General features: G+C 40.6%; 1 protein-coding gene across 1 annotated transcript in view; it reads left to right on the top strand.

The window, feature by feature from the left end:
* LOC134668367 (major facilitator superfamily domain-containing protein 8) overlaps positions 1–24,487 on the top strand; it is a 37,855-nt gene that overhangs the window by 6,000 nt on the left and 7,368 nt on the right. The window contains exon 2 of the mRNA XM_063525847.1: positions 24,024–24,264. Within this exon, the coding sequence (XP_063381917.1) occupies positions 24,024–24,264 (241 nt within the window). The remainder of the gene's footprint in view (positions 1–24,023; positions 24,265–24,487) is intronic.

The raw sequence follows: 24,487 nt of genomic DNA, 5'->3' as shown, positions 1-24,487 counted from the left end.
TTATAACTCCTGTTACCCCTTGTATTGTATTGTAGCTCGGGCGATTTTCCGCAACTCGACGTCTTGCGCCTATTTTGCGTGATAGGGGGTGGGCTAGTCTTGCCAGCCCAGCTCCTCGAGGAATCCTATCAAACCTTTGATGTTGAGTAGGACCTCGGGGAGGTCACTCGGGGATCCGAGATGTTTTGCCCTGTATGGGGCCAATCCGCTGCATTCCAACACCACGTGAGAGGCTGTTTCTTCTTCCTCCATGCATCCACGGCATAGGGGACTGTCTGTGACACCTGTTATAAAAAGATGTTTGTTAAAAAGTCCATGACCTGTTATGACACTGGTTACCATACTCAGTCGAACCTTTCCTAGTTGAAGGAGCGCCCTTGTGAGCTTACCGTTCATGCTAGGCATGGCCTGCTTGGCCTGTCTGCATCCAGTTTGGTTTAGCCAGTGTTCTGTGTGTAGTTTCCCTGTACGTGCCAGCAGCATTGAGCGTACCTTACTAAACGGTATCGGGAGGATCGGTTCCGGGCCTATCGCCCCCGCACCCGATCCTTGTCTGGCGAGCTCGTCCGCGGCGTCGTTACCTCGGGATCCACTGTGTCCTTTGATCCATTGTAAGGTGATCTTATTGTTCTGACATACCTCCATTAGTCGTTCGTGGCATTCGTGTATAAGTTTGGATGTGACTATATGGCTTTTTAGGGCCATTAAGACTGCTCTGCTGTCGGAGAGTATGCGGATGGAGGATCCTACTACCTTCCTTGCAGTGATGGCAGCCGCTGCGTTAATGATGCCCATGCACTCAGCCTGGAATACCGAGTTATGGGCTCCTAGCGGAGTGGTGATTGACATGTTCAGGTCTTCTGAAAAGGTTCCAGAGCCTGATCCGCTGTCTGTTTTGGACCCATCAGTGAAGATTCTCAGCTCCCGGGGATTGAGTCCTTCGTAGTTGTCGTCCTCAAATAATTGTATTTTGTACCTTTTGTCAAAGATGGCTTGTTTGTGAATTCGATCCGTGCCCGCCATGAGCACTGGAAATTCGCTGTATACTTTTTCCAGGCATGCTGTGTGAAGAGCTCCTGTGGTGTTAGACCATATATTGAGGGTTCGTAACCTTACCGCTGAGAGACTGGCCTCTTGTTGTATGTGTAGGTGCAGCGGTGAAAGGTTTAGCATGACCTCATGGCTGCAGTCGGAGTGGACCTCGTGCAGCCAGTGGTGGCCGCGCATGCGAGCCTCTGGAGTCTTTGTAGCTTGTCTCGTACGTTGCCTAGGTTTGTTCTTGGCCACCAAACCAGAGCACCGTAGCAGAGTAGGGGGCGGATTATAGTCTTATAGAGCCAAAGGGTAATTTTCGGGTTGAGTCCCCACCTCTTACCAATCATCCTTCTGCACTGCCAGAAGACTACTCCCGCCTTGTCTATGCGTTTGTTGATGTGATTGTTCCAGTTGAGTTTACTGTCGAGCGTTAGCCCTAAGTACTTAATTTCGTCGGTCAGCTGTAGCTCAGTCTGGAAGAGTGTTGGTCTGGTAAAGTTGCCAAGTGCCCTTTTATTGGTGAACATTACCATTTCTGTTTTGGTGGGGTTAACTGATAGGTCAAAATCTCTACACCAGCGTTCTACGATCCGAAGAGCTGCCTGGGTGAGGTCGCATACCGTACTGGCAAATTTACCTGATATTAATATTGCCAGATCATCGGCGTAGCCTATTGTGTAGAAGTGTTCCTCGTTCAGTTTGGTTATGAGGTTGTTGACTACTAGGTTCCACAACAGAGGTGAGAGAACTCCCCCTTGAGAAAAAAGCGAACTATAATGCGTAACTAAAAATATTGTCTATAAATACCTAACTTCTTACTTATCAAGTGTAAAATGTCAACTAGTATATAAGGATATCATAAATAGTTATAAGTTATTGTTATAGGTAACTCGTAAATATAAAACATGTGCAAAGCAAAAGTAAACGATCTCAACTGCATTGTATTCGAATACTAATTACAGTTAATAACCTTAATGCAATGTAATAGGGTTTACAATGGCCTAGTGCAAGTATCGCTGCATCTTAATGTTTTTTTTTGTGTAACCTTAATAAAAAAAAAATGTGTAGAAGTAATATTATAAGATAAAAGTAATGTTGCTGTATTGTTAGTAAAATAAATATATAAACTTAGATATAAAAAAAAAATAGATATAAATATATGTATGGTCTTGTTATGCAATTAATAAGATAAGGTTATAGTTTGATTTTGCTTGGCTATGTTAACTGTGTTTTGACCTTGGTATACCTAATATGAAAATATGCATATTTATTCATAAGGGGGAAGATGTTGTATACATACATAGGTATATCATCATAATTATAGATGTGGGTAGCTGAGGAATGTGCGGTAGGTTTACAATAAAAAATAAATCAGTCTTGGTCTAGCTATCTTGGTGGTTTTACTTAGATCCCTAATCCTGAATACTACAGGCATCCTTGTTACCCCTTATAATTCCATTAAATTGCTGCTACAATGCTCTTAGGCAGCTATGTGAACTTAAGGCTGCATAATTTGTGCCCATTTAAGAGTTATAAAAGCTGAAAAGACGCTTATACAGCTCTTATGCAGCTTTTATATTCCAGCTTCAAGCGTATTCGTACTTCATTACGCGGCTGCTATACAGCTAATCTGTGCTACTTGGGTTATTCTCCAGTCATTCGCCGTAACATGCAATACCACACAACATTGCAGATATCACTTTACATTGCGCAAAAACTGTTCTTAAAATGAATCGCAAACGTGATAAAATGCATCAGGCTCTGCTCTGTTCTCCGGTAAAGTTCTTCATCCGGTGGGTAAGCCTGAGATAACCGGGCAAAGTCTGATGATCGATGAATTCACAACATAGGTACATAAACACAATCAAGAACAAGGAAACCAGTGCCTATTCTTTGTCAGAACCAAGCTGATGTATACAAGCTAATAGCTTCTCCATTGCTCTTGGTCCTCTGGGTATTGTTGAGAAGGGTTACAGATGACCGCCAATCGTAAAAGCAATTAGGTAACTTTATGTCCGGTTATCAAATGGGTTCTTTGTCCTCGTTAATGCTATCAGGAAGGCCAATGTTACTATCTTCTTTTTACACACTATAAAATACTAAGAAACAATAATAAAACGAGTCACATAAAATAATCTGATAAAATAAGATGGAACCTCGGTTCGGTAGCCTAATCGATGGAAATGAAATCTGGGGCCTTATTCCACTTGTGCAAAGCTGACATTTCAAACCCACATCAAATCAACGCAATCGCTGTAAATATCGACGAAATCAGTGTATTATGTAGGTACTTAGCTATTAAAAAAAAAAACGAACACTCCTTGAATAATAGGTAAGATAAAAAGGGTTACGTTAAGTTAATCCTTAGTTAAGGTCATATATGTTGCCCATCAGCACTACAAAATCACAAAAATACGCGTAGACGTATGACCGTTGTTGAGGCTCAACCAGTCGTGTCGTGTCAGATGTCTGCACACTTCGCCTTGCAAGATATGATTGCTGACATTGCAGTCAACTTAATACATGCCGCGCTGTTATCGCATGGCTCGTGTTTGTGTAGTTAATTTCGTAAATACCTACGTAAATCGTTGTATGCAAACGTGGCTGTAATTAATCTCATTATGAGTAATTACTAAATTGAGGTAGGTAATGTTGTCAGCGAGTGTTGCGACGTAAACTGGGAGATCTACCACAGAATAACTAATAGTCCTACGTTCTATTACTCACGAGAGTTGAACTCACATATAGTGTTAAGTACAAACTAATATACCTATTTACTGTTCCGGATTGGTACCTTACCTCGTCTCGTCTTGGAATTTAAGTACTTATATAGTTGTAGTGTAGCTTAGTATTACACTAAATTATTTAAAAATATTAACTAATTAACTAATGTTTCTTGTATGTAACTGTTTACATATATGTATATGTATATATATTTACTAGCTGTGCCCGCGGCTCCGCCCGCGTGGAATTCGGTTTGTGTCAGTAAGCTGCTAAATATATAAAAAATTGTAAATTACATTACGCTGTATTTTTTTATTCAAAAAATTATAACATTTATAATTTCCTGCATGATAATTTCTTAAAATAAATCTTATTGTTTCATACTTTTTAGAGCGCGATTTGTAGTAGTCCGACTACGCCCGACTCTTTTAGTATGAGAAAGTCGAAGTCGCCTAGCTTTGGACCGCGTGCAGTGCGCCACATCTTTTAGTATGAGGGCGCCGAAGGAGCCCGGCTTTGGAACGCATTCAGCGCGCCACGTGCGTCGGTCTTAGCCCGAGATTTTTGAGTATGAGGGTGCCTTCGGCGCCCAACTTTGGCAAGCGTACAGCGTCTCACGTACGTCGGGTTACGCCCGACGCTTTGAGTATGAGGGCGGCGCCCGGCTTTGGAACGCGTACTGCGTATCACGTACGTCGGTCTACGCCCGAAATTTTTAGTATGAGGGTGCCGTAGGCGCCCGGCTTTGGAACGCGTACAGCGCGCCACGTATAGTTCGTAGGTTTCAAACAGAGCCCGACGGCTAATCCTATTGTCTATTGTTAAGTAAAACCGCACGTGCTACTTACCTGCAAAAAAGGGTCTTACTCATTCTATCTGGCACCTGAGCGCGGGCTAGTCCAACGCTCAAAAAACCAGTGTAGGTGCGCTCTCGGATAACGCGCCTTTGTTACGCATCTCGATGACACATTTTAGACTGGTTCTGTAGTGTTCGACTCGCCGGTACTCAGTAACCGAAGTATTGTATTTTTTATGCAGGTAGTTGTGGCACGTGGCACGGCGGTTTTACTTAAAAATAGACAATAGGATTAGCCGTCGGGCTCTGTTTGAAACCTACGGACTATACGTCGGGTTAAGTCCGAAGCAGTGCCGGATTAAGATATTTTGGTGCCCTAAGCATTTCTAGACCATGGTGCCTCCTCTCCCTAGGGTCATTAAGATTACATTTTTTTTGGTAAATTGAGTGAAGTTCATTGCAACATTACAGCTGAGAGTGGTAATCAGTCACATCATTTTATCACGAAAATTTACAGTGCCGCAGCAGTAATGTTGCAACAGAGTACCTAATGCTGCTGTATTCACCACCCGAATGTCACCTTTATCATATCTCAGGTGAGAATGTAATTGAAAACGCGAGCGAAGCGAGCGGGAATTTTTTTCGATATAATAACGCAATTTATTAGACAGGTGTACATTTTTACTTTTAGTACTAAAATCAGTCACATCATTTTATCACGAAAATTGACAGTGCTGCAGCAGTAACGTTGTAACAGAGTAATGCTGCTGCAGTCGCCACCCAAATGTCACCTTTATCATAGAAAGTGATTGAAAACGCGAGCGATGCGAGCGCGAAAATTTTTCGATATAAAAACGCAATATGATAGACAGTTGTACATTTTTACTTTTAGTATGGAAATAAGTCACATCATTTTATGACGAAAATTGACAGTACTGCAGCAGTAACGTTGCAACAAAGTAATGCTGCTGCAGTCGCCACCCAAATGTCACCTTTATCATATCTTAGAAAGTTGTTATACACGCGAGCGAAGGGAGCGCGAAAATTTTTCGATATAAAAAACGCAATTTTACTTTTAGTCCCAGACAGGCGCGAATCCAGGATTTCATACAAAATTGACAGTACTGCAGTAGTAACGTTGCAACAGAGTAATACTGCTGCAGTCGCCACTTAAATATCACCTTTATCATATCTTAGAAAGTTATTATAAACGCGAGCGAAGCGAGCGCGAAAATTTTTCGATATAAAAAACGCGATTTTACTTTTAGTCCCAAACAGGCGCGAATCCAGGATTTCATACAAACAAGGGATGGGACAGTTTTCTATCAGCCTAGCTTCGCATAGGGCTCGATATTTAAGGGTCTCAGCGAGGTTGTTTTCATGCATAAAAGATGCAATGCTTTGCCGTAAGGCAGAAGGCCTCGCATAAGACCTAACGCCGAACCGCAAAAGAGTAGGTTGAAATCGAATCTATGCATGTAATCACGACTCTTCTGCTACCGATTGTTTCGCAAAGAATTACGCGCCATTATTTTTGCAAATTAGCTTTTGGACAGCTAAAAAACATCGTGTGGTAAAAACGATGTGTCTGTCCGGATTTTAAAATTTGTTCTACTTTTTCAACCTGGCATTTTGGTGCCCCCCCTCAACGTGGTGCCCAAGCACGTGCTTGTTTTGATTATTGGTTAATCCGGCACTGGTCCGAAGGTTTGACTATGGCTACGGCTTTGGTAAGCGTACAGCGTGTCACGTACGTCGGGCTAAGGTTAAGGCATTCAGAAGTTAAGGTGTAATAAAGAAACTCAGATAAATAAATATATACCTACGTACAAACACGAACGCTGAAAACACAATACACTCTCTCTCTTTTTTTTTCGGGTAGTCGTAAAAAAGATGGCACTGTGCAATGAGGGGAAATTAATTTACTGTCGTTTAATTTTGTTGTATATTATTAAATCGACATAATTATTCACTTAAATTTGTTGATGTCCGTACCCCCTCATCTAAACTTAGAGTTAATTTGGCAAAAACCTTCCTCGGTGGCTATTCATGTCACTACCGTATCAAATTCAGCGCCATCTGTTAGTTTACCAGGGTACTCAATAGTGGTAGCACATATTTGAAAAAAGTTTGCCCCTCCTTCCTATAGTACAGTCATTATAGATTTTGACCCGTGAATAATTAGTTCTTGGATTTTTTTTTCGTAGGTGCCTCGGGGGGGTCACTGGCAGTGTAAATTCAAAAAGTAGGCTGAATCAGGCTCCTGCGTATATTCGAAAAATGGTTTTTTTCCAAAAAAACGGTTTTTCTTCAATAACTCGGCCATTTTTGATTTTACAGTAAAACCGTAAGGACAAAAATTGTAGGAAATTTGATTCTCTACAAGTTAGTCTAGTCATTATATCCAAAAAACCGACCCTTCCCGTGAATAATCAGTTCTTGGATTTTTTTTCGTACGTCCCTCGGGGGAATCACTGGGAGTGTAAATTCAAAAAGTAGACTGAATGAGGGTCCTGTGTATATTTTTCTTGAATAACTCGGTCATTTTTGATTTTACAGTAAATCCGTGAGGACAAAAATTTTAGAAAATTTGATTCTCTACAAGTTTGTTTCCCTTCATTTATGCCGTAAAGCGTGGAACATAGGAGATATGGTAATATTTTGAATTTGTCGCGTTTTTCAGGTTTAATTTCTAAAATATCGATTTTGGGGGAAAAAAGGTGGGAACCAAAATTGTTTAGAATTTGATTCTCTACAAGTTTAGTCCTCTTCATTTATGTCGTAAAGTTGAAAATAAACGAGATGTTGAAAATGTTTTGAATTTGTCGCTTTTTTCAAATTTTATTTCCAAACTATCGATCCTAGAAGAAAAATTGTGAGGACCAAACTTGTAGAGAATCAAATTTTCTAATATTTTTGTCCTCACGGTTTTACTGTAAAATCAAAAATGATCGAGTTATTCAAGAAAAACCGTTTTTCGAATACACACAGGACACTGATTCAGTCTACTTTTTGAATTTACACTCCCAGTGATTCCCCCGAGGGACGTACGAAAAAAAAATCCAAGAACTGATTATTCACGGGAAGGGACGGTTTTTTGGATATAATAACTGGACTAACTTGTAGAGAATCAAATTTCCTACAATTTTTGTCCTTACGGTTTTACTGTAAAATCAAAAATGGCCGAGTTATTGAAGAAAAACCGTCTTTTTGGAAAAAAACCATTTTTCGAATATACGCAGGAGCCTGATTCAGCCTACTTTTTGAATTTACACTCCCAGTGACCCCCCCGAGGGACCTACGAAAAAAAAAATCCAAGAACTAATTATTCACGGGTAGAGTCGGTTTTTTGGATATAATGACTGTACTACTAAGTAGCGCCATAAGATTCAGGGGCAAACTTAAATCAAGCGAGTGATGTGGCTACCCCCCCTTTTAAGGGTTGAATTTTTGTAGCCTATAACCTGGCCGGAGATTTTCTCGACAGATTAGTAAAGTTTGCATCAAAATCCATTCAGCCGTTTTCACGTGATGCGCGTTCAAATAAACAGACAAACAGATAAACAGATAAACAGACAAACAGACAAAAATTCTAAAAACTGTTGGAACGTGTTCTGTTATCAATTCTAAGTGCCCCCAGCCAACTTTTTTCCAAATATCTTCCATGTACAGACTTTTGACCCTCTACAGCTTTATTATATGTATAGATGTATAGAAGATAGATTGTTATCATTTATTTTAAAAACACAAGACCTTGACCCGCTCTTTACCCCCGCCAAAGATACATTTAATTGAGTAAGATGCGTAAAATCTAAAACAATTTAAGAGGTAAACGAGATGGCGTTGTACACTGTATAGCTCCATACATTTTGGGGTAAACCTGATTGTCAAAAGTTGACGTTTGACAATTCAGTTACCGCAAAACGTATGGCCAGTGGGGCGATTGGTTCCTTTTGGGCATTCTCGGCTCCGTTCTGCTCAGCATTGCTCCGAGCAATTATTAGGGTTGGCGCAACTTGACGTCCCCTTGCGTGCACGATCACACTCACAGATAAGATTTTGACTTGAATTTGAAGGGACAGCATGATTCGTCCCTGAATCGCTGTCAAACTTCGGTTTTGTTGGAGGTGTCTTTTCTGTAGGTACGATAGTATTATTATTTATTCTGTCATATGGCGCAGTACAGCGCCATCTGTTTTGGATGACAAAATAAGGGGCAAGTTTTTTTCTTAGACTTTTGAATTACCTCTCTGTTTTATAAATTATCTTTGCCCCCGCGAAGACGCGAACACGAACAATAGAAACAAGGTGACTGACGCATGCGTGCGACCGGTTGTCATACGTCAGAGGACGTAGGGCATGTCGTTGAGAGTTGTGGGAGGGCTGCGGGCCCTCAAGGTGAACTTGCTGGAGAGTCCTGAGAGATCATGTCTAGGTTTTATATACAATTACATGGGCAGAGTCATTTCCTACCAGAGGGTACTTCAGATGGTAATCAATCATTTTAATACCTTCACATAATCTGAATTTGCTCCAGAAGGTGCGGATAAATGGCAGTTTTTTGGATTGACAAAACCACTCTATGTAGAAGGAACCCACCGTCAGCAAGGTTGCAAGCAAAAACATTTCGGATTTTAACACGAGTTTTGTAAAAAAATAAAATAGAATTCATAATATAATTTTTTTTACAATGTTTGATTATGAATTCGTATTAAGGTACTTTTCGGATATTTTTGAACTCTTACAAGGAAAATAGGTACTTGAATAGAACAAATTTTTTAATACAGTTGCTCAAAAAGTGCTACTTTACGTAGCTGTTTAGCGTGCGGAAAGTTGGTTATCTCGAACTAGTGCTTTTTACTTTTCCAATTTTTTTAAATTTATTTTTGTTCCAATTCACGACTACTTATTGATGAGTGTTAATATTAGTTTCCTTTAAACGTCGTAATCAGCATAAAAACCTACCGTTAATGTAAGAATACGAAAAATATTACATATTTCATATTTAATTACTTACCTCTTCATCATTATAACACGTTTATTTTTTAATATTCAATATTGAAAATTCCGTTCTTAATAAGTTGACTGAATGGAACGGAATAGCTGCCAAACGCCCATAGATATAAATTAATTAAAGAATTAAAAACACGACTGCTGAATTTTCAAGCGAACTGAAAAGCTAAAAATAATGTTAATGTGTTAGTTACATAAGGGGTCATGCACATTTATAACCGTGACTGTAAGTAAGTGTACATTTAATTTCAATTACAGTCGGGGGACCTTCATTTACCTATTGCATTCTTTCATTCAAAAGGTCCCCCGACTGCAATCGAAACTAAATGCACACGTACTTACTGACAGTCACGGTTATAAATGTGCATGACCCCTTATGTAACTAACACATTAACATTATTTTTAGCTTTTCAGTTCGCTTGAAAATTCAGCAGTCGTGTTTTTAATTTTTTAATTAATTTATTTTATTTTACACATTTTAGTGACAACACGAACTAAAACTATTATTTATAAAGATTACCGGCCATTTAGTTTGTCCACAAAGTTCTCTTTATGTGGATATTAGCTCCTGGGACTGGGACCTTTTAATTAAAATCACCGAATACCGGCGTCTTTTTCGTGGATAATATGTGGATGTGTTCACGATATGGGACATTTGACATTTTCCCATATAGCTTCTTAAAAAGAAGTGGAAGTTTTTAACATGTCCATGAGGGTTTGAAGGTCCACAGTAAAGACTCATAGCTTTAACTCCCACTAAAAAAGTTATTGACTCAATTACCTTCGATGCGACTTTAGCAGGACGCACATGGCCCTAGGCTAATAAATAGCACGTTGCTATCAACAAATCGAACTACAATCATATGCGTCAGATTGCATTTCATTATTCAGTCTACGCGACGCTAACATCTTTATGTGGCAGTAATTACTACCTACTTACAAATGATGAACTGGCGAATATAGAAAGGTAGCCCCGACAGACTAGATGCTGAGGGCCGAGCTTTGCGTAGGGCCGAACGCCGAAAACGTTCAAAAGAAGCACGCTTCTACGCGAGGTTGAAAGCCATTGTTCCGTACGAGACCCACAGCGACATCTCTGGTCGGAGCGACTCAGTTGCGTATGTCGCGTCACATATCGCGGCCAATACGGAGCTCTATATACGCCATCGTCACCCTACGTCACGACATATTGTCCCCCTCTACCCCAATATCCTCGAATAATGGACACGTAGATTAAGCTTTTAGAATTATAAGAGTAAGCACGTTAAATTTCGGATTTTTATTTCACCATCCAAGAAAAGGTCGAACTCTCAAAAATACGCAGCGCCTAGTCACGACCATATTGATCCTTCTTCGCCAAATATAATCAACGGTTTCTTCGCCAATCGTCGAGTACGAATTGAGAGGCCATTGAGAAGCAGCACCTTTGGAAGAGAAAGCGCATCGACATTTCTTCTTGGACGGAAGGCGCGTATGCAGCACGAAGACACCCAAGGACGCGCAAATTTGGGAAACTGCGGATAGCTGTAGGACGAGAACTGGACATCCAACGATTTTAAACGCACATATTTCGGTACGGACATCCAGCCACCCTATACCTAACCCCCTTTGTCTTCAGTTGCTTAATACCGTGCTTAATCAATTCCAGTGAGCCCGTGACGAGTAATTATTGCGTGACCGGTATTGGGACTCCTTTTCGCCGCTACCTACACAACGCGGAGTTGCATCAGGGTCCAAAGTCCATACGTGAGTACTCCAGCTTTCTATACTAAACCTAACCAAAATGGGACTAGGTGATACTGTAGTACCAAATACTAGCAAATCACGCGATAAATCGCCAGCTAGGGTGATCTGTGATGCCGCGATTGAACCTCAAGTTCGCGAATTGGTCAAAAAACGTGGCATTATAAAGGCTAGACTCACAAAGTTCGCAACCCACATTCAAAGCTGTAGCGATAATTTAGACGCTTTAACTGAGCCTTGTAGAATAAATTTAAAACTACGCATACAAGGAGCAGAGACCCTGTACACTGAATTTAACGATATTCAAACTCAAATCGAAGCGAATGTGTTCGAATCGAATCTCGATGACCAGTTAACGCAACGAGAACAGTTTGAGGATAGTTATTTCACTGCGCAGGCCCTCGCCGAGTCTATTTTAAGTCAATTTAATAGTACAGCAAATAAAAGTCCCACTGTTTCGCAAAACACAACAATGAAGGCAATTAAGCTGCCAGTTTTATCACTTCCCTCTTTTGACGGCACGTATGAAAACTGGCTCGCATTTAGAGATATTTACCTATCACTAGTTCACAATTCGAAGGATCTCTGTGACATCCAAAGGTTCCACTACCTAAAATCATCGCTGACTGGTAGTGCTTTGTTAGTAATAGAAGCGCTCGAACTAACGTCAAGTAACTACGCGGTGGCATGGGATCTCCTTCTTAATCGCTACAATAACAATAGGTTATTAATCCACAATCACGTCAAGGCACTATTTACGCTTCAGTCGCTGCCTAAAGAATCGCACATACTTATTAGAAAGTTAATTGACACAACACTAAAAAATTTACGCGCTTTGAAAGTCCTAGGCGAACCTATATCGTCATGGGACACTCTGATCATTTACATCTTGGTGTCAAAGCTCGATAAAACCACTGAACGCGAGTGGGAACAACATAAAAGTAGCCTTACGAGCGGCGACACTCAGATGAAGATTAAATTGGATGATTTATTTCAATTTTTAAGAAACCGTGCAGATATGTTAGAAACATTGCAGGCATCACATTCACAAAGTACGAGTTTACGCGATAAGCACGAAGTGAACAAAAAACATATCACTCCTAGCTCCACTCATAACTACAACAATAACAAAGTGCACTGCAATGTTTCTACCAACAGCAAACCACAAAAATCACAGCAAAAACCAAAATTCCCGTGCCCTATGTGTAAAATGAATCATCCACTTTATTCCTGTGTCAAATTTCTTGATACTAACTACGAATCTAAACTTAAGTTTGTTGCCGACAACAAGTTATGCACTAATTGCCTACGAGCGGGTCATTCCGTGGAGTCATGCGTATTCGGCCCGTGTCGCAAGTGTAATAATAAACATAATTCAATTATCCATCCTCCTAGTGATGAGTGCACTCGCGTCCCTGCCCCCGCTGACGTCACGGCCCCCGCTGCATCCACTTCGGCCGCCGCTGCATCTAGTTCGGCCGCCGCCGTGTCGGTCAATGTGCATTGTCAGCGAATTCCTTCGCAGCCGCCGGCCTTGATGCCGGTCTTGTTGTCAACTGCGCTTATCGACGTGATTGATAAAAATAATAAACCGCATACTGTTATCGCTCTTATTGATAACGGCTCTCAACGATCCTTTATAAAAGAATCCTTACGTGATTTATTAGGCACACAATTAGTACAGTCCACTCACGAAATAAGCGGTGTAGGTCGTACTGTGACGCAGTGTACGCAAACCTGCAATGTCCAAATAAAATCGCGCATTAGCGACTACACAACAAATTTACATTGTTTTGTTTTATCGGAAATAAACACATCAATGCCAGTTGTATATGAACATTGCGCAAAATTCGATATTCCAGATAATATACAACTGGCAGATCCGCAATTTTTAGATTACAAAGATTTCGATATTTTAATAGGTGGTGAAAAGTTTTGGGATTTGTTTACAATGGAAAAATTAAAATTACGTAACGGTCCTTACTTATTAAACACCGAATTTGGATGGGTAGTAGCAGGTCCTGTCAATTTAAACGCACGCATTGAAGGCCAGCACATCCAATGTAATTTTACGCAAACAACAGATTCGCTATTACGGCGGTTCTGGGAGATTGAGGAGGTACCTACCACTCGGGACGCATGGTCTGACGAGGAGAAGGCTTGCGAGGAGCATTTCGTTCGCACCACTACGCGCGACAGCGAAGGAAGGTTCTGTGTTAGCATGCCACTCAAGCAGCCACCCGAAGTGCTAGGAGAAACTTATCGTCAAGCCGAACGTCGTTTGCTGGCGCTGGAAAAACGATTACAGCGTTCAGAAACGTGTAAAAAATTATATACTGACTTTATGCATGAATACCTCGATTTAGGGCACATGAGTAAAGTTACGTCATATAACTCACCGCATTTCTTCTTGCCACATCATGGAGTTTTTCGCGAATCCACAACTACACGCTTAAGAGCAGTCTTTGATGCTAGTGCGGCATCTAGTAGTGGTACATCACTGAACGATCTTCAAATGGTAGGTCCCGCGATCCAGGGCGACCTTCTGTCGATTCTTTTACGCTTTAGGCAGCATCGTTACGTGGCATGCGCGGACGTAGCTAAAATGTATCGTCAGGTACTGATGGCAGAAAATCAACGCGACCTTCAGCTGATCCTTTGGCGCGACAGCCCCGACGAACCGATTCAAATTTATCGTTTAAATCGTGTCACTTACGGTATGGCGTCGGCGGCTTTCTTAAGTGTCCGTTGTTTAAAACAGTTAGCCACTGAATGCACCGATCCCGACGTTAAAAGAATAATTAACGAAGATTTTTACGTAGACGACATGATAACTGGGTCACAGGATAAACTTGAATTGTTACGATTATGCAATGAAACCGCGCGAACATTGCAATCAGGTTGTTTTCCGTTACGAAAGTGGGTATTTAACTTTAGCGAGCCGTCATTAGAGTCTAATTTCGCACTGCTGTCTGACGCGCAAACTAAACTAACGTTCGATAAAGACTGCAATTCAAAGACATTGGGCATAGGTTGGAATAATTACTATGATCAATTTTATTTTAACTCGCAACTTGATTTGATGAAACCTAATGATAAAGTAACTAAGCGTATTATTTTATCACATATCTCGCAAATTTATGACCCTTTAGGTTTATTAAGTCCAACCATTATGCTAGCCAAGGTCTTACTCAAGCGTTTATGGCTGCTTAAACTTGACTGGGACGACGAAGTCCCTTCTGACGTCATGCGCACCTGGAATGATTTTACTAAATCATTAACACTGGCCATAAGTACTATCCGTGTGCCGCGTTATGTAATGGGTAGCAGTAATTATACGCGCATAGAAATGCATATCTTTACAGACGCGTCACAGGTGGCTTATGGCACTTGCATTTATATTCGCACAATAAATGATGATGATGAAGTATGCTCACGATTATTATGTTCGAAAGGAAAATTATCTCCCATTAAGGTCCTAAGTACGCCCCGCTTAGAACTTTGCAGTGCACTTCTAGGCGCTAAATTATATGACAAGGTCATAAATAGTCTTCACTGCAAATTTGATGACGTCGTATTCTACTCTGATTCGACTTGCGTTTTAGGGTGGTTGCGCATGGCACCTAATTTATTAAAGACTTTCGTGCAGAATCGGGTCACTGAGATCCATGAACTGACCAAAGGGCTTCCATGGCGCCACGTCAGCGGTAAAGTTAATCCGGCTGACTTAGTTTCGAGAGGCGTTCGATTGGAAGACCTAGCTGGATCCAGTTTATGGTGGGAAGGACCTGAATTTCTGCAGGATGTTAACTTTGACCCTAAAAACATGCCAAAATTACCGAGTTCGAATGATACGCATGACATACTTCCGGAGGTCAAATCTAACGTAGAATTAGCGCTTACCGCTACCACTGAAGCGTCATTATCATTATTCCCTTTCGAACGGTTTTCTCAGTTCTCGCGCATGATACGCGCCGCATCTTACGTTTTACGCTTTATTCACAACGCGCGCAATAAAAATAATAAGCGTGCGGGCAGTATTAGCGTCGAGGAACTGCGGGAATCAACGAATTTATTAGTCAGGCTGTCTCAACTTGAATCGTTTCCAGATGAGTACAAGCTATTGACTAATAAACAAACAATTAAAACCAAGCATAATTTAAGTAAATTAAATTTGTTTATTGATGAAGATCGTGTCATGCGAGTCGGCGGTCGCATCGGTTATTCGCAATACTTTGCTTATGAAAAAAAGCACCCGATACTAATAACAAGCAAACATCACTTTACGCTTTTATTATTTCGCCACGAACATAAGAAACTTCTACACGCTGCGCCTCAAGCCCTTCTTTTCGAACTTCATGATGCTTGGTGGCCACTAGGAGGTAGGAATCTTGCGCGAAAAATCTTTTATGATTGTATTGTTTGCAAGCGATTAAGAGGGAAAACCCTTACTCCTTTCATGGGAAATTTACCCGAGGAGAGAATTACGCCTACATATCCCTTCTTAACTTGTGGTGTGGACTATGCAGGGCCAGTTTTCATATTAAACCGCAAAGGCAGAGGTGCTCAAACTGTTAAAGCATATATTTGTTTGTTTGTATGTTTTGTTACGCGAGCCATCCACTTAGAGCTTGTCAGTGATCTGACCACCGATGCTTACCTTCTAGCTCTCAAACGCTTTATAGCTAGACGCGGCAAGCCTAACGAAATATTTTCGGATAATGGCAGGAACTTTGTGGGTTTAATGCACGATTTTGCCAAGTTTTTGTCCCAATGTAGTCCCGACATCATAGATTACGCTACGAGTAGTAATATTAAATTTCATTTTATTCCACCTTACGCGCCCCATTTTGGTTCCCTATGGGAAGCTGGAGTAAAATCGTGTAAATTTCATATACGCCGTGTTATTGGAAACGCTCACCTCACTTTCGAGGAATTTAGCACGGCGTTAAGCCAAATTGAAGCCGTCCTCAATTCCCGTCCTTTGTACGCCATGTCATCGGATCCGCACGACTTCCTTCCTCTGAGCCCTGCGCACTTTCTCGTCGGTCGCACTTTAACATCGCCCGCCTCAGAGGACCTTCAGCACGCGCCTGCTCATCGACTCAACCGGTACCAGATGGTGGAGAAGATACGGCAGCATTTCTGGACCCGATGGTCCAAGGAGTACGTCTCCGAATTACAGACGCGATCCAAGTGGAGGAGCCACTGCGAAGACCTGAAGCCGAACACACTAGTTCTCATAAAAGACGACAATCTGCCTCCGCTAAAATGGCATCTAGGACGCGTCGTCAAGACTATCCCTGGGCGAGACGGAGTGTCAAGAGTGGCAGACATCCACACCGCATCTGGCATCATAAGACGCGCCTACACCAAAATCTGCCCCTTGGTGTCTCAGCCTGATGAAGAGAGGAGAGAAGACCAAGAATCCTCTTGAAAGCCAGATCTTTCAAGGCCGGGGGCATGTTCCGTACGAGACCCACAGCGACATCTCTGGTCGGAGCGACTCAGTTGCGTATGTCGCGTCACATATCGCGGCCAATACGGAGCTCTATATACGCCATCGTCACCCTACGTCACGACATATTGTCCCCCTCTACCCCAATATCCTCGAATAATGGACACGTAGATTAAGCTTTTAGAATTATAAGAGTAAGCACGTTAAATTTCGGATTTTTATTTCACCATCCAAGAAAAGGTCGAACTCTCAAAAATACGCAGCGCCTAGTCACGAACAGCCATGCTGCGGGACGTTAGCGGTGAAACACAGAACCATTGTACATGTGTCAAAATACGTTGACTGAAGACCGAGCTCTGCGTAAGGCTCACGGGTGCAATTTCTTCAAATGTCTGACCGAGTTCCACGAGTACTAAACTTCCGCAGGTCGGTCTTCGGCGTCGCGTGGAATCGCGCCTTCCCAATTAAGATACCAGTGGAAATTGAGGATAGCGCATGTACCTGCCGGACACTCCGGACCTTCGGCTTTACGCGGAGTTCGGTTTACGGGCTTCGCATTAGACACTTGTAACAGTGCATTGTTCTGTGTTTAAATACTAATACTAAAGGTACGCCTCTCTTGGACGCTTCGGGCATTCAGCTCTACGCGAGGTTAGCGGCCTTCGGCCTTTTTATTTAGATACTTGTATTATTGTCTGTATTATGGTATGTTGTTGTGATGCGGAGGGATGAAAGTCATGTGACGAGAAAGGTATTACGAATGAATGTGGAGGGAAGTACGAGGAAAGGAAACTCGAGGAAAAGGTGGATGGACTGTGTGAGAGATGATATGAAACGAATGCAAGTGAATGATGAAATGACGGGCGACAGAGAGGTGTGGAAGAGAAAGACATGCTGCGCCGACCCCAAGTGAATGATGATGATATTGATGATGGTATGTTGTTGTTTGAATACTAAAGACGCGCCTTTCTCGGACGATTCGGGCCATTGGCTTTTTTTATTGCTATAAAACCATACACTCTTTTTGTTTGGGCAGTCGTGTAAAAAGGGGAAATTGCAGTAAGTGAGTTCCACCTGTCAGACGATCCTGGCCAACCCTACCCCAGCTCGGACTTTGGCCTGCGCATCTAGACACTTGTTCTATTGGTCTGTGTTTGAACACAACACTCTTGCAGCTCGGCCTTTGGTCTTCACAATTAAGATCTTAGAGGATATAGATAGGACCAACGGAGACGCCATGTCTAAAATTATCGGTACAAAATAGTCTGCCATTTTTTGCGGGGGAGGGGGACATCAAATGTATAGGTACGTCATGTCAGATAAACGTCAGTCCATACATATGGTTGACATGAGGTTGACCATTGGCCGCCTATTTTCGACAGAGGGGAACGCCTGTTAATGGCGGCTCCATTATTAATTACTCCGAGATTAAGATATTACTTAAGGGAAAGTTGTGAAAAGCGCGCGCTCTGGCCCTTGGACCCTACGCGGAGCTCACATTTAATTTTCGGCTTTTGAATTTAGACAAGGAATGAATAAAGGAAGGTTCGAAGTATTCGAGAAGGAAGGAAGAGACTTAATATGTATAAACATTGTCACATAGATACTTCTTACAATAGGGAATATTACGCGAAACTCTGCGTTGGGGGCGCCACTACTACAATCCATCACAATCTCAGGCTCTACCGCGAAATAAGAAAATCGAAATTTCGCTATCACTCTTGCATATTCGGCAGAACATTGCAGTATCCCTATTATAAAAATTAACTAAACTAAAGTTAAGAAGAAATGATCGAAGTTGGTACCTACGTTGGCACGTGTTAAAACAAAACCAATTTTTTTCGCAGGCGCGTTAAGTAGGTTTAGTAGGCAAGGATAATTTTATTCACAAGAAATATAAGAATCCGACAAGCCAGAAATTATTCGAAGCCCATCGCTTAAATAGAAGTTCACACGTTTAGATTTCAATAGCGTGATTTAGAACATGTTTGTGTTTAGTTCCTGTATTTACCTTAGGTACACCATATGATTTATATATATTTTTATGATCAGCGGTAAAAACCCTTTCATTTGATAGCTCATTAACTAAGATAGAAGGATTTATTTTTCTTAGCACATTTTGTGAATCCTTATTTTACCAAAATAAGACTTGAACGCGTATGTTGCATATATATATTTTAAATCGTCTTTCAAAGCTCTTCATTTTGAGGCCCCACTCGATAGGTTTGCAAGATTTTTTTTTCTAAACATCACGCAATATCATGTATTATGTCCGCCATATTGATTTTATTATGACGTCACATAGCCTATGTTAGTTGGGATGACGTAAGGATTCTAATGATATATCATTTATCTAAATCGGTCAAGGCATTCAGAAGTTATGGTGGAATAAAGAAACTCACATACAAACATGAACCCTGAAAACAATACACTCTTTTTGTTTGGGCAGTCGTGTAATAATATACTTAAAGACGACGTCTAACCGAGCTGTCACTGTTACCACTTTTGTTTAGTGTACGATTAACAATGTTTTTCTTATTTTTTCGCAACTGTATTAAAAAACGTCGTTCGATACACGTGCGGAAATGTCATTCTTCACTCGTCCCGAGTCCCGAGATATCTTGCCACGAGCCGCAGGCGAGTGGCAAGATATCTCGGTACTCGTGAAGTAATGACATACCTTCCGCACTAGCATCGAAATGTACTATTTTTCCACACCACCTGATGGTATTAAAATGATTTCCAATTTACTGGGAATTAATTCCTAGAAAAAAATTGATTGGCCTATACAGTGCTTATTAGAAAACGATAATCACAGTTGTTAGTAGGTACTGTAAGTTAAGTATTAGCTAGTAAATTGACGAAAAGCTAAAAACCCCCTTGATAGTGATAACAGACTCATATATACTTACTTAGTTTAACATAGGGATCAAACAAGTCAGAAAAGGTCTACAACACAATAGCTCCCGTCCCAGTATCGATGAAGCGTTATCAACATGAGTTTACATGAGTCACGTCACGGCGCGCGGCGAGAGACCAACTAAACATCCCATGACGTGCCCGCCTGAGTACTATTGATGTGAGCCTAAGCAAATTAGAAAAATCTGCGGAAATAATTCGTGTAGTTTTGAAAATTGGTACAGGTATACCTTGTGGTGTCCAGATAAACATACTAAAAGTCCTCGAGGGTAGGGGGTGTGCTGGGGATGTAGAGGGGGGTTGAAGGTACCTTTTTTTCATATTTTTGCTCATATCTCGAAAATGTGTACGAATTGCATTATAATTACTTCGGACAAAAGTTTTAAGATAAAACTACAAATTTGGTTATGTTTATTTTTACTCTTCGATCAATACTTTAGGGGCTACAGGCTGTTAAAGTTAAATAAGTAATAAAAAATGTTTAAGAAAACGTCGTTTTTTTGTAATTGTTCATCACAAATAAAAAAATTAGCTTAGAGTAAGCAAGCTAAGCAACCTGCTGATAAAATATAAAAAATAGGCCATATGCACATCGGGCCATGCTCAGTGTAGGGTTCCGTAGTTACCCGTCTGTCAAAATAGACTATTTGCCATAACTCAAAAACAGCTGTACCGATTAGGTTCGCTTTATTTTTCCTTGAAAGTATTTACTAAGTTATGTTTTCACGATTTTTTTCATATTTTTTGGAAAAGTTAGGGGAACTAAGGGGTAAATCACAACTTTTTTTCTTTCAGATCGATTATTCCCGTAAATATTAAGTTGATCAAAAAATGGTTATTGAAGACCCTTATTCGTTTTAAAAGACCTATTCAACGACACCCCACACTATAGGGTGGAAGCGAAAAAAAATTTCATCCCCACTTTAATGTAAAGTAAGGCAACCACCATAAAAAAAAATCTAGTTTTCATGTTTAAATTTCACACGAATATATAAATCAGTTACGCTGACAAAGTTGTAAAATATAAATTAGAAAAAATATTTTTTTAGGGTGGCTGCCGTACATTAAAATGGGGATGAAATTTTTTTTCGCTTCCACCCTATAGTGTGGGGTGTCGTTGGATAGGTCTTTTAAAACGAATACGGGTCTTCGAGAACCATTTTTTGATCTGCTTCATATTTTCGGAAATAATCGATCTGAAAGAAAAAAAGTTGTGTTTTCCACTTTAGTTCCCCTTACATTTGAACCATGGGTCCAAAAAATATGAAAAAAATCGTGAAAGTAAAGCTTAGTAAAGACATTTAGAGAAAAATATAGCAAACCTAATCGATTAAGCAGTTTTTGAGTTTTTGCAAATAGTCTATTTTGACGGGCGGGTAACTACGGAACCCTACACTGAGCATGATCCGACATGCTCTTGGCCGGTTTTTTTATATTTTATCAGCAAGTCATTTAGCTTGCTTATTCTCAATTAAAATTTTTATTTATGATGAACAATTATGAAAATACGACGTTTTTTTTAAACCGTCTATTTTTTATCTCTTATTTAACTTTAAGAGCCTGTAGCTCCTAAAGTATTGATCGCAGAGTAAAAATAAAAATAACCAAATTTGTAGTAAATTTTATCTTAAAACTTTTGTCCGAAGTAATTATAATGCAATTCGTACACATTTTCGAGATATGAGCAAAAATATGAAAAAAAGGTACCTTCAACCCCCCTCTACACCCCCAGCACACCCCCTACCCTCGAGGACTTTTAGTATGTTTATCTAGACACCACAAGGTATGCCTGTACCAATTTTCAAAACTACACGAATTATTTCCGCAGCTTGCCCAAATTCGGCTTAATTTGACGTGGCTATGTATGACGCCCATCACTCCTACATTCCTAGTCAGGAACGGCATTCAGCGTCGATTGTACAGTCAACGGTAAAAATATGGGTGTACAAATCATTTAAAAAATATGTCCCATAACTCTTATGTCAGTGAATTAAGAACTATGGGACATATTTTTGAGTAAGTTGTCTACACCCATATTTTTACCGTTGACTGTACGTCAAATAAAGATCCGAGGACACATGATGACTTGTGAATGATTTGATTCCTCGGTCATAAAATTCCAGCACGTCTAATAAAAGTTTTCTCTTTCTACTTTATTTTCATCCTGTTATTACCCTTCGTTGGGGTTTAAGGTTCCTCTAAGTGTAGCCATGCATGAACAACGCCCAGTGAATGGTGTTATATGTATCCCACCAAAAACATAAATGTAAAAAAGGAGAGCCAAGTTCAATACAAAAATTATGCTTGGCTGTGGGGCTCGCCGCAAAAAGAATGGAGATCTAAATGAGTGCCACTGCCAAGTTCTATGCAAAATCCAAATATGTATTTATAGGAACAAAATAACATTATAAACAAGTATTAAACTCTATTTCTTTGCTTTATTGGATACCTATAACAATTGCTGTTATTTAAAAAAATGTGAGACCTTAAAGTAGGTTAGATTTGACTTGGCCAGTTTTCATTATATCAATCATTTTATATATATTGTAATTCTGATAAAACCTGGCCAAGCCAAATCTAACCTACTTTAAGATCTCACATTTTTTTAAATAACAGCAATTGTTATAGGTATCCAATAAAGCAAAGAAATAGAGTTTAATACTTGTTTATAATGTTATTTTGTTCCTATAAATACATATTTGGATTTTGCATAGAACTTGGCAGTGGCACTCATTTAGATCTCCATTCTTTTTGCGGCGAGCCCCACAGCCAAGCATAATTTTTGTATTGAACTTGGCTCTCCTTTTTTACATTTATGTTTTTGGTGGGATATCAATACTTTTTGTAAAGAAAACTAGGCAGGTATTGAGATTTAATGTTTTTTCTTGTGTTTCCGCTGTATGGTTTTTACTTCTGTTCTTTGTATAATTATGTGGTACCGCGCGCCGCCGACGACACACCGTTGGCCGGTTGTTTAGAGCGTATTAAAAGTTTTTTGTATGGGGCACCACTTATTTTTTGACTAAACTTTATTTTAATATAGCAAATATAATAATACATATATTGGGGTAGTTTCAAATATCTGCTTGTAACGGTTCCAACGCTACAATTAAAAAATATTTTTTTGTATGGGGACCCCCCCTATTTTTAAACTTTATTTTATTTTTGATTTTTTCCTACGGTTACACACAATATCCGAGCTGGATTCCAAATTTCATCCTTCTAGGTCATCTGGAAGTAGGTTAGGTTTAGGTACTTATATGTCAGTCCCAATAAAAAGTGGTTTTTTTGTATGGGGACCCCCCCTATTTTTTAACTTTATTTTAATTTTAGATTTTTTCCTACGGTTACACACAATAACCAAGCTGGATTCCAAATTTCATCTTTCTAGGTCATCTGGAAGTAGGTTAGGTTTAGGTACTTATATCAGTCCCAATAAAAAATGGTTTTTTTTGTATGGGGACCCCCCCTATTTTTAAACTTTATTTTATTTTTAGATTTTTTCCTACGGTTACACACAATAACCGAGCTGGATTCCAAATTTCATCCTTCTAGGTCATCTGGAAGTAGGTTAGGTTTAGGTACTTATATGTCAGTCCCAATAAAAAGTGGTTTTTTTGTATGGGGACCCCCCCTATTTTTTAACTTTATTTTAATTTTAGATTTTTTCCTACGGTTACACACAATAACCAAGCTGGATTCCAAATTTCATCCTTCTAGGTCATCTGGAAGTAGGTTAGGTTTAGGTACTATAAGTCATAAGTCAGTCTTAAAATTTACGACTTTTTGACCTTCATACCTTTATAACCGTTTGAGCTAGCTTCATGAAATTTGGGTTTCTAGATATCCTTATGGATATAATTAAACACACGTAGTTTTATGTGTTTACGTCAAAGATGTTTTGAGTTATAGAAGGGTCAAAAGTGGCACCAAGTGGTTCGTGTAATATTACACTCGGCGCTGGCTAGCCAGTTCCTTTGCTTGAACTTGGCTTGACACGCTGCCGCGTGTCTAGATAACACCATATGTATGGTATATATGTTTCGGGTAATGTTAGAAGGTTGATTAAGTATTACCGAAGCCTTTTGGGTAAAGTTGGATTATTCCCACTAGTTACCACCAATTCGGCTTGGTGGTAACTACTGGGCCACCAAGCCGAGTTGGTGGTAACTAGTGGGAATAACCCGTAAAGTTCGAACATTTAAACAACAACAATAATCTGTACTTATTATGCGGCGTTTATACACGTACACACCTAGGTTTACTTACCCAACGCTGGCTGAGTAACGAGCGCTTACGAAAGAACCATTATAACGATCGATTATTTCGTTTCAGCTTGAGCCGGGCGCGTCGAAGGAGGTGCTGGGGCTGGCGGTGGGCGCGGCGCCGCTCGGGCAGCTGCTGGCGTCGCCGCTGCTGGGGCTGTGGGCCAACGCGCGCGGCGTGCGGGCGCCGCTGCGCGCCGCGCTCGCGCTCTTCGTGCTCAGCCAGGCGCTGTACGCGCAGCTGCACGCCGCGCGCCCCAGCGCCGCCGCCGCCATGCTCGCCGCGAGGCTGCTCGTCGGCGTCAGCTCTGGTAAGCTTCTACCTCATATGCGCACGGAGTAGGAGTAGGACTATAGTTTAAATATTCATGAATTTAAATATATTAAGAACGGGTCACTTACGTATTTTAAGTCGAAAAACGCTCGACATGTTTCACTCCGTACCGAGGAGTGTCGAGCGTTTTTCGACTTAAAATACGTGAGTGACCCGTTCTTAATATATTTAATATGTCTGTGTCTCACGGAAGTTTTGTT

This window comes from Cydia fagiglandana, chromosome 10 (assembly GCF_963556715.1).
Source record: "Cydia fagiglandana chromosome 10, ilCydFagi1.1, whole genome shotgun sequence".
Lineage (NCBI taxonomy): Eukaryota > Metazoa > Arthropoda > Insecta > Lepidoptera > Tortricidae > Cydia > Cydia fagiglandana.
Note: the sequence above shows the minus strand (reverse complement) of the source record. Positions and strands in the feature narration are given on the sequence as shown.